At 47.6% G+C, this 17395-nt stretch overlaps 1 protein-coding gene across 3 annotated transcripts in view; it reads right to left on the bottom strand.

The window, feature by feature from the left end:
* The window catches only part of LOC119974394 (uveal autoantigen with coiled-coil domains and ankyrin repeats-like), a 182870-nt gene that overhangs the window by 84032 nt on the left and 81443 nt on the right, over window positions 1-17395 (bottom strand). For 2 of the 3 annotated variants that reach the window (XM_038813211.1, XM_038813213.1), the window contains exon 2: window positions 880-1010. In XM_038813211.1, coding sequence (XP_038669139.1) covers window positions 880-1010 — 131 coding nt within the window. Of the gene's footprint in view, window positions 1-879; window positions 1011-13449; window positions 13947-17395 lie in introns of those variants that run through there. The other variant, XM_038813212.1, reaches the window with a different exon arrangement.

Here is a 17395-nt window from a genome sequence, read left to right as displayed (position 1 = left end):
AGAGAGAGAGAGAGAGAGGGCGGAGGAGAGATGAGAGAGAGGTCGCGAGAGAGAGGAGAAGAGAGGCGAAGATCTGGCGAGGAGCGCTGGCGAGAGGAGAGAGGGCGAGAGCAGAAGAGAGAGAGGATGCGAGAGAGAGAGAGAGGGCGAGAGAGAGAGCTGGCGAGAGAGAGAGAGGAGGGCTGAGAGAGGAGAGGGAGCGAGATGAGAGATGAGGGCGAAGAGAGAGAGAGGGCCGAGAGAGAAGAGAAGAGGCGAGAGAGAGAGGGGCGGAGAGATGGAGAGGGCGAAGGAAGAGAGAGGGCGAAGAGAGAGGACGAGAGAGAGGAGGGCGGAGAGAGAGAGAGGGCGAGGAGAGAGAGTGGGTGCGTGTGAGAGAGAGAGAGGGCGATGAGAGAGAGAGGGCGAGAGGTTATGCGAGAGAGAGAGGAGGGCGAGAGAGAGAGAGGGCGAGAGAGAGAGAGAGGGCGAGTGAGAGAGAGGGCGAGAGTGAGAGAGGGCGAGAGAGAGAGAGAGGGCGAGAGAGAGAGAGGGCGAGAGAGAGAGAGAGGGCGAGAGAGAGGGCGAGAGAGAGGGCGAGAGAGAGGGCGTATGAGTGAGTGGTGGGCAGGGCGCTACAGGTTTGATAAATGAATTCAGAGGGAACACACTCTGGTATCAGACTTGTTCAGATTTCCAAGTTGGACAAACGGCAAAAGATGTGTGCACACAGGATACTACAGCAAACTGCACGATTCTAAAAGTACACAAACCAAACTCCACAACATGTTTTCTCAAATGACAAGGCCTGGGCTGCAGTAGAATTGAAAGTGAAGAAACTGAAATTCACGATAGTCTGAATTCACATTGGGATGAAGATGCTGGTGAACGGACACTTACGCTGATCGGCCCTCCACGTCCAACTTTGTGCAGACAATTCCTCTTTTGGCAAGGACTGACGTAACTTTGTCCACATCCCCTTTATCCACTGCCTTCAACAGCCGATCGTCATACTTGCTCCAGTCGGGTGTCTGTTTAAAAGCAAAAAATATTGCATTGAAAGACTTGATTCAGGGCTTTGCCCGCGTAACATCTCAGTTTGATAATGTGGCACGGGGGGGGGGGGGGGGGGGGGGGGTTGGGTGATCTGCCACCCACTAACCGGAGATTCCTTCTCACGCACTTTCATGTTATACATCAGCACCTGTTTGCCCAGTCTGAGCAGGAATCCAACATGTGCAGGATTTATTAGCTCAAACATTACAAGCAAGCCCCCTGCAAGATGCAAGGATATAATATCAACAGATGGACTCTTGTATTACAGTCCAGATGACCAGCAAATGGCACTGGTACAGCACGCCCCTCTCAGAATTAGCCAGAACGGAAGGGATTTTAAATTGTCCTACTTTCTTCTCTCTCCTTTCGTTCAGCCTTCCGGCACGTATGATCGTCATCGAAGTGACCAGAAATGCTTTGGACCCGAGTGTGTATCCTGAGGAGCCAGACACATCAATCGACGCAATAGACTGTCCGTGTGGAGATCGATCCCGGTCCCGGATCAATGTCCGTGTGCAGTTTGCACATTCTCCCGTGTCTGCGTGGGTCTCAGCCCCACAACCCAAAGATGTGCAGGGTAGGTGGATTGGCCACCCTAAACTGCCCCTTAATTGGAAAAAAAAAAATTGGGTTCTTCAAATTACAAAAAATAAATGCAATGCTACTGTCGGGTACACAGCTCTAGGAGCGAGTTACAGATTTTACAATATTGGAGCTGGACATTGAACCTGCTTATGCCTGTGTTTATGGCCTGCACGAGCCTCCTCAGTATAACCTTGGGTTCCTTTCTCCCTTTAATGCATCCGTAAATTCACCTTAAATACGTCGTAAAGTAAAGGAAAATCCTGAATTGTTTTACAAGTAAATTACGGGTAAAAGGATAACTAGGGAAAGAGTAGGGAAAGCCCTAAAGTACCACAGTGGCAATTTATGTGTGTGGAGAGGAGGATGTAGGTCGGGTTCTAAATGAATACTTTGTGGTGGTGTTCACTAGCGGGAGGGACGGTGTGGATATAGAAATCAGGGAGAAGGACTGTGACAAAATTAAATAAATAAATATGGACAGCGAGGAGGTTCCGAGTGATCTGGCAGGGGCAGGCTTAAAAGTAGATAAATCTCCAGGGCCAGATGAAATGAACCCCAGGCTGTTGAGTGAGGCAAGGGAGGAAATAGCAGAGGCGCTGGCAATGATTCTCAATACTTCTCTGGCCACAGGAGAGGTGCCGGAGGACTGGAGGATAGCCAATGTGGTACCATTATTCAAGAAGTGAGGAAGGGGTACACCAGGAGAATACAGGCCAGTCAGTCTAACCTCAGTGGTGGGGAAACTATTGGAAACAAATCTTGGGAGCCAGAATTAATCTGCATTTGGAGAGTCCGGGATTAATCAGGAACAGTCAGCATGGTTTTGTTAAGGGGAGGTCATGTCTGACCAACTTGATTGAATTTTTCGTCGAAGAGATGACCAGGTGTGTGGATGAGGGCAATGCATTTAACATAGTCTAATTGGATTGCAGTAAAGTTTTTGAGAAGGTTCCACATGGGAGACTGATAGCAAAGGCAAGACCCCGTGGGATCCAAGGAAATTGGTCATTTGGATCCAAAATTGGCTGAGTGGCAGGAAGCAGAGGGTGATGGTCAAGGGGTGTTTTTCTGACTGGAAGCCTGTGTCCCATGGGGTCCCGTAGGGATCGTTGTTTATGCCCTTGCTGTTTGTGGTTTACATAAATGATTTAGACTTGAAAGTAGGAGGGTTGATCAATAAGTTTGCGAATGGTATGAAAACTGATGGGGCGGCAAACAGTGAGGGAGACAGCCTTCGATTACAGGAAATTATAGACAAACTGGTCAGATTATCTGATCAATGGCAAATGGAATTCAATCCAGATAAATGTGAGGTGAATCAATCAGGCAGGACAAACAAGGCAAGGGAATACATTACGAACAGTAGGACCATGAGAAGCACCAAGGTTCAGATGTGAACCAGTCCCTTAAGATAGCAGAGCAGGTGGATAAAGTAGCTAAGGCGGCATATGGTGGGGCGGCACGGTGGCTCAGTAGTTAACACTGCTGCCTCACTGTGCTGAGCACCCAGGTTTGACCACGGCCCCAAGTCACTGTCCATGTGGAGTTTGTACATTCTCCCATGTCTGCATGGGCCTCACCCTCACAACCCAAACGATGTGCAGGATAGGTGGATTGGCCACTTTTTCCAATGAAGGGGCAATTTAGCCCCTTCATTGGAAAGATTCAATTTTTTTTTTTTTTAAAGGCATATAATAAACCATGGCATTGAGTTTAAGAGCAGGGAGATGATGCTGGAACTGTATGAAACATTGGTTAGGCCACATTTAGAGTATTGTGTGTAGTTCCCGGAATCTACATAGATACCACTGGAAAGGGTGCAGAGGAGATTTATCAGGATGTTGCCTGGTCTGGAGATTTTTAGCTAGAGATTGGATAGGCTGGGGCTGTTTTCCTTGGTGCAGAGGAGATCGAGGGGGAGAAAATAATTGAGACGCAGAAGATTCAGTGGCATAGAAAGAGTCAACAGGACAATGTTTTTCCTCTTGGAGGAGGGATCATGACCTGGGGCATGGATTTAATGTAAGGGGCAGGAGGTTTAGAGGGGAGGTGAGAGTTTGGAACTCTCTGCCTGAAGGCAAAGACACTCATAACATTTAAGAAGTATTTAAATATGCACTTGCGATGCCAAGGCATACTAGGCTATATTTAGATGCATTGCATGCCTTTGCATCACAAGTACAGACGGCTGTGGGCCAAGTTTGGGAAAATGGGACTAGAATAGTTAGATGGTTGTTTCTGACCGGCGCAGACGCCATGGGCCGAAGGGCACTTGGTGTTGTAGACCTCTGACTCTATCACAGCGCCGGGGTCCCGGGTTCGATTCCCGGCTTGGGTCACCGTCTGTGCGGAGTCTGCGCGTTCTCCCCGTGCCTGCATGGGTTTCCTCCGGGTGCTCCGGTTTCCCCCCACAAGTCCCAAAAGGCGTGCTGTTAGTTGAATTGGACATTCTGAATTCTCCCTCCGTGCACCCGAACAGGCGCCCGGAGTGTGGCGACTAGGAGATTTTCACAGTAACTTCATTGCAGTGTTAATGTAAGCCCACCTGTGACAATGAAGACAGAGATGATTAAAGTAGCAAGTTGCACATCTACACCAGGAGGTGTAAAGAAGTTACACCTGAATTTCCTATTGGATTAATTAGTGACGATTATTGTTGATCAGGCCACGCCTGGAATATTGTGTGCCGTTTTAGATGGGGGTGAGGGGGATGGACTCGAGAAGCCCAGAAGAGGGAAGTTAGATGAAATGCAGGGGGTCGGGTGGCCACGGTGGGGTGGGGTGGGGGTCGAAAGATCAGGGCTGCCTTTAAAAATGGCACCCCAATCCTCGAGTAGCCTTCCTGCACGGACGAGCGTGGCCTCGATGGAAAGTTCCTCACCAAGGCGGAACAAACTGCAACGTTCTGTTCAATAGCGAGGTTTTTCTCACCACCAAGAAACACCCCACTGAACCCGCCCGAAGCCAGGGACACAATGATTGAAACAGGCCCCAGAAATCCTCGAAAAACACAAAAGAAGTAACCGTGCTTTTCCACTTTTCCCGACGAATCACCTTTGCCCCTCCTGGATTTTATGAACAGGACAAATTGAAATGCCAATTAAAAAGCAAAACCTCAAAACTGGGGCATGACGGAGGACCTTGGCGCAGCTTTTGTGGCAGGCGATAATTTCTATCCTGTTCTTGGTTTTGTCCCTACTGTGCAAAGCCTTCGACTTGGCTTCCGCTAGACGACCATTGGCAAATGCTGCTCCCCTGCTCTGCATTCTGACACAGTGACTCTGGTTAGAACCTGCTGACATCCCGGATGCAAACCTATTTGAAGCAGCACAAAATATTAATACTTTTCTAATGCCGGCCAACAAAAACAAACAGGATCCGTCACAGGAACAGGAGGTGGCCATTTAATCCCTTGGACATATTCAGCTATCTAATGAGGGAGGATATGGGCTGATCTGAAAACTCAATCCCGTTCATCTTCAATTCCCCAGTCTCCAGTTTTCTTTGGGAGGGACACTGCGCTGTACTTCCTGACATCATCCCAGAATGGCCCGGCTCTAAACTTCTATGTTCCATATCAAATGCTGACAGTTAGAAACGGCAAGTAGAGCAATAGTTACCTGCTCCCCTTCCCAATTTTTATTGCAGCCCCGTGAAGCACCTTGGAAAGTTTTGCTAGGTTGTAAAGTTGTGTTTAATTCTTCACTGACTGTTTAAGATGCTCTGTAATTGCCAAAGCTGCTTTCGAAATAGAAGCCTTTTTTTATTTACTATCCCCCCCCCCCCCACCTTCTCCACTGAAGGTTCCAACTCCCGTTGGGTTTAGGGTCTGTGGATGTTGGTCGTCATTCCATACCTCACCATCTCAACAGGTTACTGACCTGCAGGGAGTCATCACCTCGGATGACCGAGATTAGGATTCGACTCAGGGAAAGAAGCAAAAAATCAAAATAAAAAAAATAAAAGATGTTTTGGGCCTAGTTATTTTGTCCTGAGGATAGGGTAGGGGGGAGTGGGATGCCCGTTCAGAGGGTCGGTATAGACCCGATGGGCCGAATGGCCTCCTTCTGCACTGTAGGGATTCTATGATCGTACAAAGACGCACTGGGGAAATATCTGGGACTGACTGATTCCCCCCACTCCCCAAAACCGGAATCAGCTCAGACACAGCCACAATGGACGATGGCACTCAGTACCATGGTGGGAAATGCATTCACTCAATTAAGTCATGGGGGTGGGGGTGGGGGGGGGGGGGTGCGCGCGCTTCTGGTGGCAGCCATGCACTAAACAGACGTGTACTTGGTGGCTCCCACCTGGGGAAACTTTTACCCGATTCTTGCTGTTGAAGGTGTCGGCTATTTGTTTTACCTGCCCATAAATCCCAGTCGGACCTTTCAATGAGGTCCCGATTCTTGCTGTTGAAGGTGTCGGCTATTTGTTGCGTACAGTCCGGAATGCACGCGACAAAGAAAAGCGACTGCAGGCAGACCGCCGCGAGGCAATGGAGAGCGCTGTTGAAGGCGTGATGGCGGCGGGCCCGGAGTTGGCACGTCTGGCCCAATGGTCTACTGCTCAGTTGGTAGACTTTTAAAAACTGCTTAGTTCCAGAAACAGAGGTTGGAAAGCTGGAAGTGGGTTTAATCTTCGGGAGCTGGGAAGATGCTGAGGACGGGAATGTTTTTATTGGTCTTTTTCTTTTTAAATGATGGCGTTTGGGTGATATGGGGGGTTCAGGGAAGTCGCAGCCTCGTGAGGGGGGTCACCATACTGGTGCGAGACCAGTAAAGGGCAGCACGGTAGCATTGTGGATAGCACAACTGCTTCACCGCTCCAGGGTCCCAGGTTCGATTCCGGCTTGGGTCACTGTCTGTGCGGAGTCTGCACATCCTCCCCGTGTGTGCGTGGGTTTCCTCCGGGTGCTCCGGTTTCCTCCCACAGTCCAAAGATGTGCGGGTTAGGTGGATTGGCCATGCTAAATTGCCCGTAGTGTAAGGTTAATGGGGGGATTGTTGGGTTACGTGGGTTTAATTAGGGTGATCATTGCTCGGCACAACATCGAGGGCCGAAGGGCCTGTTCTGTGCTGTACTGTTCTATGTTCTATGTTCTATGTTCTACGTGTGCGTGGGGTTCCTCCGGGTGCTCCGGTTTCCTCCCACAGTCCAAAGATGTGCAGGTTAGGTGGATTGGCCATGATAAATTGCCCTTTAGTGTCCAAAATTGCCCTTAGTGTTGGGTGGGGTTACTGGGTTATGGGGATAGGGTGGAGGTGTTGACCTTGGGTAGGGTTGCTCTTTCCAAGAGCCGGTGCAGACTCGATGGGCTGAATGGCCTCCTTCTGCACTGTAAATTCCATGAAACAGAAGGAATATGGGGGACGAGGTGGTCTGAGGAAGGCAGTGTTTTGAATATTGTTTCTTTTTGATTTAGCCGGAGCGCGGGGATGGTATGGGGAAGCTGACTGGGAGTAATGTCAGGGCACTTAGATGTAGAAGTCAATGGCAGTGGATACATCTCGGGGGCTCCACAGGGCGCGACCTGACGCGATTGGCTCCTGCGAAAATATGGCTGATTGTGTAGAGGGGGGGGGGGGGGGGGGGGGGGGGGGGGGGGGGGGATGGAGAGGAGAGGAGAAATGCCCCCTCGCTTCAATTGGCAACTAGGAATGTCCGGAGCCTAAATGGACCTGTTAAAAGGTCGCGCATATTTACTCATCTGAAGAACCTTGGACGGACTTGATGTTTCTCCAGGAGACTCATTTAAAGGTGGCGGCCAAGATGAGATCGAGAAGGGGGTGGATGGGCCAGGTTTACCACTCAGGGCTTGATATGAAGACGAGTGGGGTGGCTGTTTTAATAACTAAGAGGGTGTCATTCTCAATGAAGAGGTTCATTGCTGATCTGAGTGGTAGAGTGGTAGATTTGTGTTAGTGAGCGGCGATTTCAAGAGTGGCGGGGACAGACTACTCGCCGATCGTGGTGTCTGACCACGCTCCGCACTGAGTGGACTTGCGAGTGGAAAAGCCATCCCCTTGTAGACTCCAGTGGAGATTGAACATTGGTCTCCTTGCGGATGGTGGGGGGATATGTACTCCTATACCAGCCTCCCCGGACAGGCACCGGAATGTGGCGACTCGGTGCTTTTCACAGTAACTTCATTGAAGCCTACTCGTGATAATAAGCGATTTTCAATTTTCAATATGGGAGAGGTTGGAAGGGGCCATTTGGAACTTTATGGATCAGAACGACATGGGGACGGTCTCGGCCGTGATGCTGTGGGAGGCACTGAAGCTGCAGTGAGGGGAGAGCTCATCTCGAGCAAACATGTTTGGTGGAGGTGATGTTAGCAAGTCGATCGCAGTTACCTGGAATCACATGATGAGGCGCTGTTGAAGGAGCAGCAGAGGCTCCAGATGGAGTTTAATCTGCTCACAGCAGATAGGGCGGTGAGACAACCTCGCAGAGCGAGTGGGTTTGTGTATGGATACAGGGAGAAGGCTGGCAGAATGCTCGCCCATCAACTGAGGAAACAGACGGCTGCTAGGGAAATAGTTGGGCTCAGGGAGGCGAGGCGGCAACGGACCCGGCAAAGATAAATAACATTTTTGAGTCCTTCTATCAGAGGCTGTAGCCACCAGTGGATGAACTGAGACAAGATTTTTGGATGGGTTGGAGTTTCCGAGGGTGGATCAGGCCCTATAGGTCTGCGGGAGGTGCTGGGACGTGCGAGTTTGATGCAGTCAGGAAAGGCCCCGGGTTTGAATGGATGGATTCCCAGCCGAATTTTATAAACGTTTGGGTGCGTGGCTGGGTATGGATGTATAATGAAGCGCTGGAGATTGCTCTCCTCCACGTTATCACAGGCCTCCATTTCCCTCATTCAAAAAAAAGACCTTGAGCAATGTGGAGCCTATGGTCTTATTTAATTCCTAAATGTAGATGCAAAGCTTCTGGCTAAGATATTGGCTACCCGTAATGAGGGAATGTGTGTCGGATGTGGTTGGAGAGGACCAAAACTGGGTTCGTAAAAGGCAGATTGTTAGCGACCAATATACGGAGGCTAATGGGCGTAACCATGATGCCGAGAAGGTGTTTGACCAGAGTGGAACGAGTGGGCCAATTAACATTTTGGAGCGATTTGGGTTCGGACAGGGATTCATGGACTGGGTTAGGCTCTTGTATAAAGCCCCAAAATCAAGCATCTCCACTAACAGGGTTAACGCTTAAGCATTTCACTTTACAACGTGGGACGAGGCAGGAGTGCCCACTCTCTCCTCTGCTCTTCGTCCTTGCGATTAAGCCATTGGTAATGGCTCGTCAGGTGCCTGGGGAGTGGGGGGTATTGGGGGTTGGGTGGGGGCACCGGCTCTCTTTGTACATGGATGACCTCTTATTGTGCATTTCTAATCCCACGTGCTAAGATTCTGGAGATTCTGAGTAAATATAGCTCCTTCTCCGGATACAAGCTCAAATACGACAAAGAGCGAGATGTTCCCGATTGGCTGCGGAGGGCAGCAGTAGCAGGGTTTGAGGGGGCTTCCTTTTCGCCTGGCTAGAAAGAGCTTTCACTATCTGGGGATCCAGGCAGCAAGGGACTCGGCCCAGCTTCACAAATTAAATCTGGCAAGTTTAGCGTAGGGGATGAAAGGGGAGATTAAAAGATGGCACAGACTGCCGCTGTCTCTGGTCCGGGAGAGCCCAGACAATAAAGCTGGTGATCCTGCAGAGTTTCCCTTCTTGTATTCCAGAATCTCCCAATCTTTCTGCCCAAATCTTTTTTCAATTGGATCAATCGGCAAGGGCGGCACGGTGGCGCAGTGGTTAGCACTGCTGCCTCCCCGCACTGAGGACCCGGGTTTGATCCCGGCCCCAGGTCATTGTCCATGTGGAGTTTGCACATTCTCCCCGTATCTGCATGGGTCTCATCCCTACAACCCAAAAATATGTGCAGGGAGGTGGACTGGCCACACTAAATTACCCCTTAATTGGGGAAAAGAAAAAGGGTTACTCAAATTAATTTTTTTTTAAAATATCAATAGGCTTATTCTGGGTTTTGTGGGGTGAGCAGGAACCCCCCCATATTAAAAGAGTTTATCTGGAGAGGGGTAGACGAGGTGGTAGCCTGGCTCTCCCGAACTTTCAAAGTTATTACTGGGCTGCCAATATTGTCATGGTCAGAAAATGGGTGTTGGATCAAGGGTCGGTGTGGTGCAGGAGGCCTCGTGTAGGGAGACCTCCTGAAGGGTACTGGCTTCCACCCCTCTGCCAATCTCACCGAGTAGGAACTCATCAAATCCAGCGGTAGTGTCCCCTCCGAGAGTGTTGAATCAGTGCCGGCTACATTTTGGCCTGGAGGGCACGTACAGAAAGGCCCTGATCTGTGGTAACCATAGATTTGTCCCAGCGAGATTGGACGGCAGGTTAAGGAATGGCACCGTTTGGGGATCAAATGCTTTGAGGGCCTGTTTTTGGGTGAGAAGTTTGCGGACCTGACTGAGCTGATGGAGGCTTACCAATTGCGCAGCGGGAATGAGTTCAGATACCTCCAGATAAAGGAGTAAAGAGGTGAGTTTGTTCCCACTGTTGCCGCCCTTGGGGCTTGATATTGGGGGAGAGCTAGGTCTTCAATGTGTAGGCCAGGAAGGAGGAAGGTTCAATGGTGGCAATGCGGCAGAAATGTGAAGAGAAGCTGGGCGGCACAGTGCGAGGTTGGATTTAGGAAGACAGGCTGTGTAGGATTCATGCATCCTCGTCATGTGCTGGACTGTGTCTTATTCAGTTGAAAGCTGTAAATAAAGCACAGATGATGACGGCAAGGCGGAGCTGATTCTTCCCAGAAGTGGCGAATCAGTGTGCACGATGTGCTGGATCCCTGCTTCATGTCCACATGTTCTGGTCTTGGGAGGGAGTCACGGATGCTTTGTCTCAAGTGATGGGAATGGTGGTCTCGCCTTCTCCACAGGTAGCTATAGAGTGTCTGAGGATCTGGGTGTTTTGGTGGAGATGGAGGCCAGTGCTGTGGCATTCGTCGCCCCATTAGCGCGAAAGAGAATTTTGCTGAACTGTCGGTCCTCAGATCCACCAAGTATCGGGTCATGGGTGTGGGACATTGCTGAGTTTTTTCATTTGAAGAGAATTAATTTCACCATTAGAGGAACGGATGGGGGTTCTTCATGAAGTGGAAGCTGTTCATCGACTTTTTCAAGATGTATTAGAACATCTTTGTGGGGGGTGTGGGGTAAGTAGGAGAGGGTGATGGGGTACAGTAACTACTGGTTGTTAAGGGGTATGGGGTTACTCTAATTTGTTTTTTAAAATTTCTTTGAGGGTGTGACTGATGTACTTGTATATGGAGGGGTTCCTGCTGTGTTATATTGCTATAGTGTTATATGCATTGCTAATATGTTATGGAGTGTTCGATATTGTTTTGTGTTATGTACTGTTCCTGTTTTTGTATTTTCTGGATATACCTTCAATAAATTAAGTCATGGTGGTTGGGGGGGGGGGGGGGGAGGAGGAGGAGGGGAAGAAGAAGAGAAGAGACAGATAGGGAAGGAGAACACAAAAAAACAAATGTTTAAAAACTGGCTCTCAAGTGCTCACGACGTTCACTGAAGTGATGAATTGATTCCTACAGACCTGGAATAATCCAGCTCCGGCACTTGCTCCGTGCACCAAAGGCGGATGGTGATTATTTCCCGTACCGGCCTCCCCGAACAGGCGGCGGAATGTGGCGACTAGGGGCTTTTCACAGTAACTTCCTCGAAGCCTTCTCGTGACAAATGAGTGATTTTCATTTCACTTTTAGTTGGGGAACGAGGAAAACTGGTTTCACATTCCTGACCACTAACAAGTGGAATTAAAGAGCAGTGGCGCGCATTTCTACAGCACCTTTCGCAATCACCGACACCCGATTTACAGTCAATGGAGTATGGATATTGTTATCGTGGAGGTAATACTAAAGCAAATTTGTAAACAGCTGTGTGATAAGGACTAGAGAAGCTAAGCTACCTTTAAATGTTGACTGAGGGTTACATGTTGGCCAGTGATGTGTTTGGTCCTTTGTACTTCACGAAGGAACTCACCAAACACTTCGACTTGTCCAAACCAGAATCATTTATTGAGTCTCGTGAGTTAAGATAGCAATCTGATACAGAGCACGTTGTGATGGAATCTGCTAACTAGTCCTCTGGAACTTGCACCGAGCACTGACCATTCACATGTACATCTTATCACCCCTTCAACCTTTTTCTCCCGATGGCCGGATGCGTCTGCCTTTATATCCGGGTCCCAGGTCACACAACCTCTGTCTGGAGTCTGCATGGCGTGCCTGTAACACCACCTGCTGGTTGGAGGTCACACACCATCCAACTATGATGTAGCCTATTGGCATATCACCACAGCCAGGTCACCAGGAGAACAGCCATGCTCTTCAAAATATTTTCACAAGATTCTGGTTTCACACTCACCCAAGGGCAGGCAGGGCCTTGGGTTAATGCCTCATCTGAAAGATGGCATCTTAAACGAGGCTGGTGCAATGTTGATGCGCAAGAACATCAGATGAGGAAAGGTCCAGGCTTGCCTGTCATGTGCTTCCCCACCCCCCCACCACCTTCCTCCTTTTCTAACTTTCCCACCCACTCTATCCCCTCTCCTTCCACTTCAAGCTCTTTAAGAGAATGTTGATCATTATTATTAAGGAACCCCGCCCCACCCATGAAGAACTGCCATCTGGTTCTTCAACTAGTGACCATCGATGGTCACGAATTTTAATTAACCAAGGAATCCAGTACATTAGGAGAGAAGAGAGAACACATGGGTCGAAAGGAATGGAATTAACAATTGTAGATCAAACGCACATTAGCACATGACTCAATTCAGATGACTTTCAAGACACAATTTGCTAGAAAATGTGGTTTAAAAACTTGATACCGAGTTCCAGGAGATATTGGACAAGGAACCAAAAAGCTTAGTCAAAGAGGTAGCCTTTAAAGAATATCTTACAGGAGAAGTGGGAGGTTGAGAGCAGAGAGGGTTAGGGAGGGGCAGCTTTGGAAATATTTCACCTGATCAGTTTGAAGCTCGAAATAGTTTCATGGACAACAGAACGAACCCCTTTTAGAGTGAGAAGAGCAGGAAGAATAAAAAGAGAGTCTGCATCGACAAGGTTTCTGTGCAAATGTTTCTTCTGGAAAAATCGTAACATTTCCGAAAATATCAAAATGAAAAATTCCTTTGTAATGTTACAAGGGCACCAAAATATTTCAATAATTGCCTCGCCATTTATCAAATAGTTAAGCTGTTGCGTGAAAATAACGAGTTAAGTTGCTCAAGACTGTTGCAATTCAATCGATCAGGCTGAAAGTATCAGATGTCAAGGACACAAGCAGCAAACAAAACACAACGTCACCAGCACGAGATAAAAGCTGAAAAATACAACTTAGCTCAATTACATGAATAAAATCTCTGGGTTCAGGTGGCTGATTAGTAGTTGCCTGGAGCTTTTGGCCTTGCAGCTTTAAGACATCACTTGAACTCAACGTGATTAAAGTCCATTCATTCACTTCAACACATCTATTACTGAAGGCCTCTGAACCACTTTGGATCAATAGAAATATCTAAATTTTGCAGCAGCCAGCGTAAACTATAGCCTCTCCTCTAACCTTGCGTATCACAGAAACAACCACAGTACAACAAATTACACCCCCAAATCAACACGAGGGGGTGATCGGAAGAAAACTGTGTGTCACATTCACGTGCAAACTTCCAAATACAGATTTGAACTGCAATTAAGAGTAAAAACACTCACTATCTTCAGCAACAGATACCTACAAAAGGCACAGAGGCACAGGAGAACCAACGTTTCATGCTGGTGCAGGATGCTGCCGGTGCTGGGGGAGATTTACAGTGGCAAAGCGCAGCTTGCTATAAATCTTCAACTCCGCAATTTGCACAGTGGAAAGCGACCAAGGCCAGAAAACACAAGTGGCTGCTTCTGCAGGCTCCGCACTGTCCCACAACTTCAGAAGAATCGCATGGCGTCAGTTCATAATCCTGCTCGAGCATTTTACTAAATTCTCCTCATCCTCTGCTTCTTCCTGTGACTGCATTACTCCTCCGGAGGTTTTATTTGCTGCTGAAATGTGTGTTCCCAGCTCCGTTTCAGAAACCACAAGACTGCCGCCCAGGGATTAAAACACAGCCAGGTAGAGGAGCTCCTCCCCTTCCTCCAGTGCAGTTGTTTTTTTTTTATTTGGGTGCTCTTCTGTTTGATTCCAGTTCTTCTCAACGCAAGCAACAGCAATGCAAGGTCTTCAAGTTCTTTCTGCTGGGCAGTGCATGCCACAGTGGCCTGCGCCAAGTGCAAGTAATGCTTTTAACTGGACTCGAAAATATCACACCCTGATCACAGTAAACAGGCCATCAGTCAGCCAACTCCTTCATTTTTGACCTCACAACCTTCTGGGAGATGTCTGCAAGGTATGGCTAATAATAATTCTGTGCATGCATAGCCAGTGAGTAATGGAGTATCAAGCTATCATTAAAGCCAAAAAGAGGCCGAGAGAAGAACTGTGGTACCATTAAGGCATGTTTTGCAGATTCTACAAATAGTCAGCTCCAGCAGAGTTGCAAGGTCCAGAAAGCCTTTGGCTGACCGCCGAATAGCATTAAATGGCCGATTAACCGGGGCGCACATGGTTACTACCAGGATGCCTTTCCTTGCACAACGCACCGATTGCATCATCATTTTTATAGGCAGATTAAGATTCTCCGCCGCGACTGCAACATTTCTCATGTGCCCTTCCGGGCCCTGCAATTCCCCCCCATCAAAGCATCTCACTCCGCACTGCCCAGAGCGAATACATGTCAGCAGCAAGTAGCAATAACATTGTCACAAGCAAGTCAGTCAATCACACAAGGAGAAACATATCATGCTACTGGCCAGGACATGTATTTTAAACCATGCTCCCTAAATATATTTCCAGCTACCGCAATTGATATTATCATTTGGAATTTAAGACTATTAAAAACACAGGATACTAGAATACTCAGTTTCATCTGATGAGCCGTCGCCAAGCTCTGACCAGGAGGCGACAGACTGCGTTCCTGAAAATCCTATAAGTGGGAGATTGAATGTTAAATTTAAGGTGACTTCTGAGAGCAGAGAGTAATCACTGTCAGGCAAGTTGCCATATGAGCAGGAAACAAGCAAACAAGCAGCAGGCCACTCTGCCCCTCGCGTCATCTCCGTCATTCAATGTCTTTTTTTTAATAATATAAATATATTATAATATAATTTAATATAATACTCTAATATAAATTTAAAGTACCCAATTCAATTTTTCCAATTAAGGGGCAATTTAGCGTGGCCAATCCACCTACGCTGCACATCTTTGTGTTGTGGGGGCGAAATCCACGCAGACACGGGGAGAATAGCAAACTCCACACAGAGAGTGACCCAGAGCCGGGATCGAACCTGGGGACGTCGGTGCGGTGAGGCAGCAGGGCTAACCCACTGCGCCACCGTGCTGGCCCGTCATTCAATATCGGATTGTAACTTCAACCCCACATTCCTGCTGACCCCCTGATGACCTTTCACCCCCTTGTTAATCAAGGATCTATCAAACTCTGCCTTTCAAAATTCTGCTTCCAATGACTTTTGAAAAATCAAATGAAATGAAAATCGCTTATTGTCACGAGTAGGCTTCAATGAAGTTACTGTGAAAAGCCCCTAGTCGCCACATTCCGGCGCCTGTCCGGGGAGGCTGGTACGGGAATCGAACCGTGCCGCTGGTCTGCTTGGTCTGCAGTAAAAGCCAGCGATATTAGCCCGGTGAGCTAAACCAGCCCCTGGAAGAGCGTTCCAGAAACTCGACTTAAGAAATAATTTCTCCTCGTATGTATCTTAAATGAGCGACCACTTATTTGTGAAGCAGTGGCCCTCTAGTTCTAGATTCTCCCACAAGAGCAAACATCCTCTCCACATCCACCTTGTGAATACCCCTCGGGACTGTATTATGTTTCAATCCAGCCGCCTCTTACTCTTCTACACTCCAGCCTGTTTAACCTTTCCTCGTTAAAAACCTGCCCACACTTCAGGTATTAGTCTGTTAAACCCTCACCAAACTGTTTCCAATGCATTTACATCTTTCCTTCAATAAGGAGACCAACACTGTACACAAGACACCAATTGTGGCCTCACTGGTACCCTGTACAACTGACGCATAACCTTTCTGCTCAACTCCCGTCACTATAAACAATAACATTCTATTAGATTTCCTAATTACTTGCTGTACCTGCGTACAAGCCTTTTGTGATTCATGCACGAGAACACCCAGATTTCACAGAAACTCGGACGCACGTTTTGAACAAGAATTCATGTAAACAACAACTTGCATTTATGTAGTACCTCCAATTTAGCAAAAAGGAGCCACGGAGCTTTTAAACAAATCTAACATAGAGCCACGTGGAGAGGTATCAGGACAGGTGACCAAAAGATAGGTCAAAGAGGTAGGTCAAAGAGGTAGGTTTTAAAGGAGGATCTTGAAAAGAGGGGTGGGGGGGGGGGGGGGAGAGAAAGAGGTTTAGGGAGGAAATTCCTGGGTTTCGGGTCGAGGCAGCTGAACAGAACTTCATTGTGCAACAGCTGTGTTTAATCCCCAAAAATGCAGCACCTTTTAACCTTTGCCATAGCGTACTGATACAGAGAGGTCATTTCCCCTGGCGGGGGAACCTAATACACAGGTACACAGTTTCAGGGCATGAGGTGATGAATGCACAAATTTGGGGGCATAGCCTCAAAATAAGGAGGAGTAGATTTAGGACTGAGCTCAGGAGGAACTTCTTCACCCAAAGGGTTGTGAATCTATGGAATTCCTTGCCCAGTGAAGCAGTTGAAGCTCCTTCATGGAATGTTTTCAAGATAAAGATAGATAGTTTTTTTTTTAAGAAGGAATAAAGTGTTATGGTGTTCGGGCAGGAAAGTGGAGCTGAGTCCACAAAAGATCAGCCATGACCTCATTGAATGACGGAGCAGGCTCGAGGGGCCAGATGGTCTACTCCTGCTCCTAGTTCTTATGTTCTTATTTTAAATATATTGTATTATTATATGTATTTGATGCAATAAAGGTTAAAGCCTGGGTTAGTGTGTACGATTGCTGCAGTCTTGTTTTTAAAAATCCTGGTTTGAAAGACAGCTAGGCTTTTTAGAGACAGAGGTGCAATTAAAGCATCATAAAAGTTTGGGCTAATGGAATTTTACTTATCTAAAAGAGGGTTCCCTGGGGAGTAGTTAATTAGAGATGGTGTGTTCAATTTATTGGATGTAGTTAATGGGAGTAGGCAGGGGTTAGAGGTGTCAGGTGAAGGTTTAGAGTTAGTCTGTGGATGGAAGGCAAGCTGAGAAGCTGTTTCTATAAAAATACAGCCAGAGATTCTGCATTATTTTTTAAGAGTGTCTTTCTTTCATACAGCCCTAAAAGATCTCTCCTCAAAGTGGAATGGCCAAGACCTTTCTTCACAGCAAGTATTGTAGCAGGGTGCCTGCTAACTGTATTTAAAAGCAGATTAGGAGCAGAGATGTTTTTGTTGTTTGAGTGGGAATAAAGACAGCAGTTAAGGGTTACTGTGTCACGGTATTGATTAGCATTGTTTAAGGGGTAATTGTAAACTATTTGCTTGTGTGATGTTAAAGCTATTTTACTACTTTGCCAGAAATAAAGTTTGTTTTAATCGATCATATTCCTATTTTGTGTGAAATCATTCCTCGAGTGAGGTA

Source organism: Scyliorhinus canicula, chromosome 12 (genome assembly GCF_902713615.1).
Source record: "Scyliorhinus canicula chromosome 12, sScyCan1.1, whole genome shotgun sequence".
Lineage (NCBI taxonomy): Eukaryota > Metazoa > Chordata > Chondrichthyes > Carcharhiniformes > Scyliorhinidae > Scyliorhinus > Scyliorhinus canicula.
Note: the sequence above shows the minus strand (reverse complement) of the source record. Positions and strands in the feature narration are given on the sequence as shown.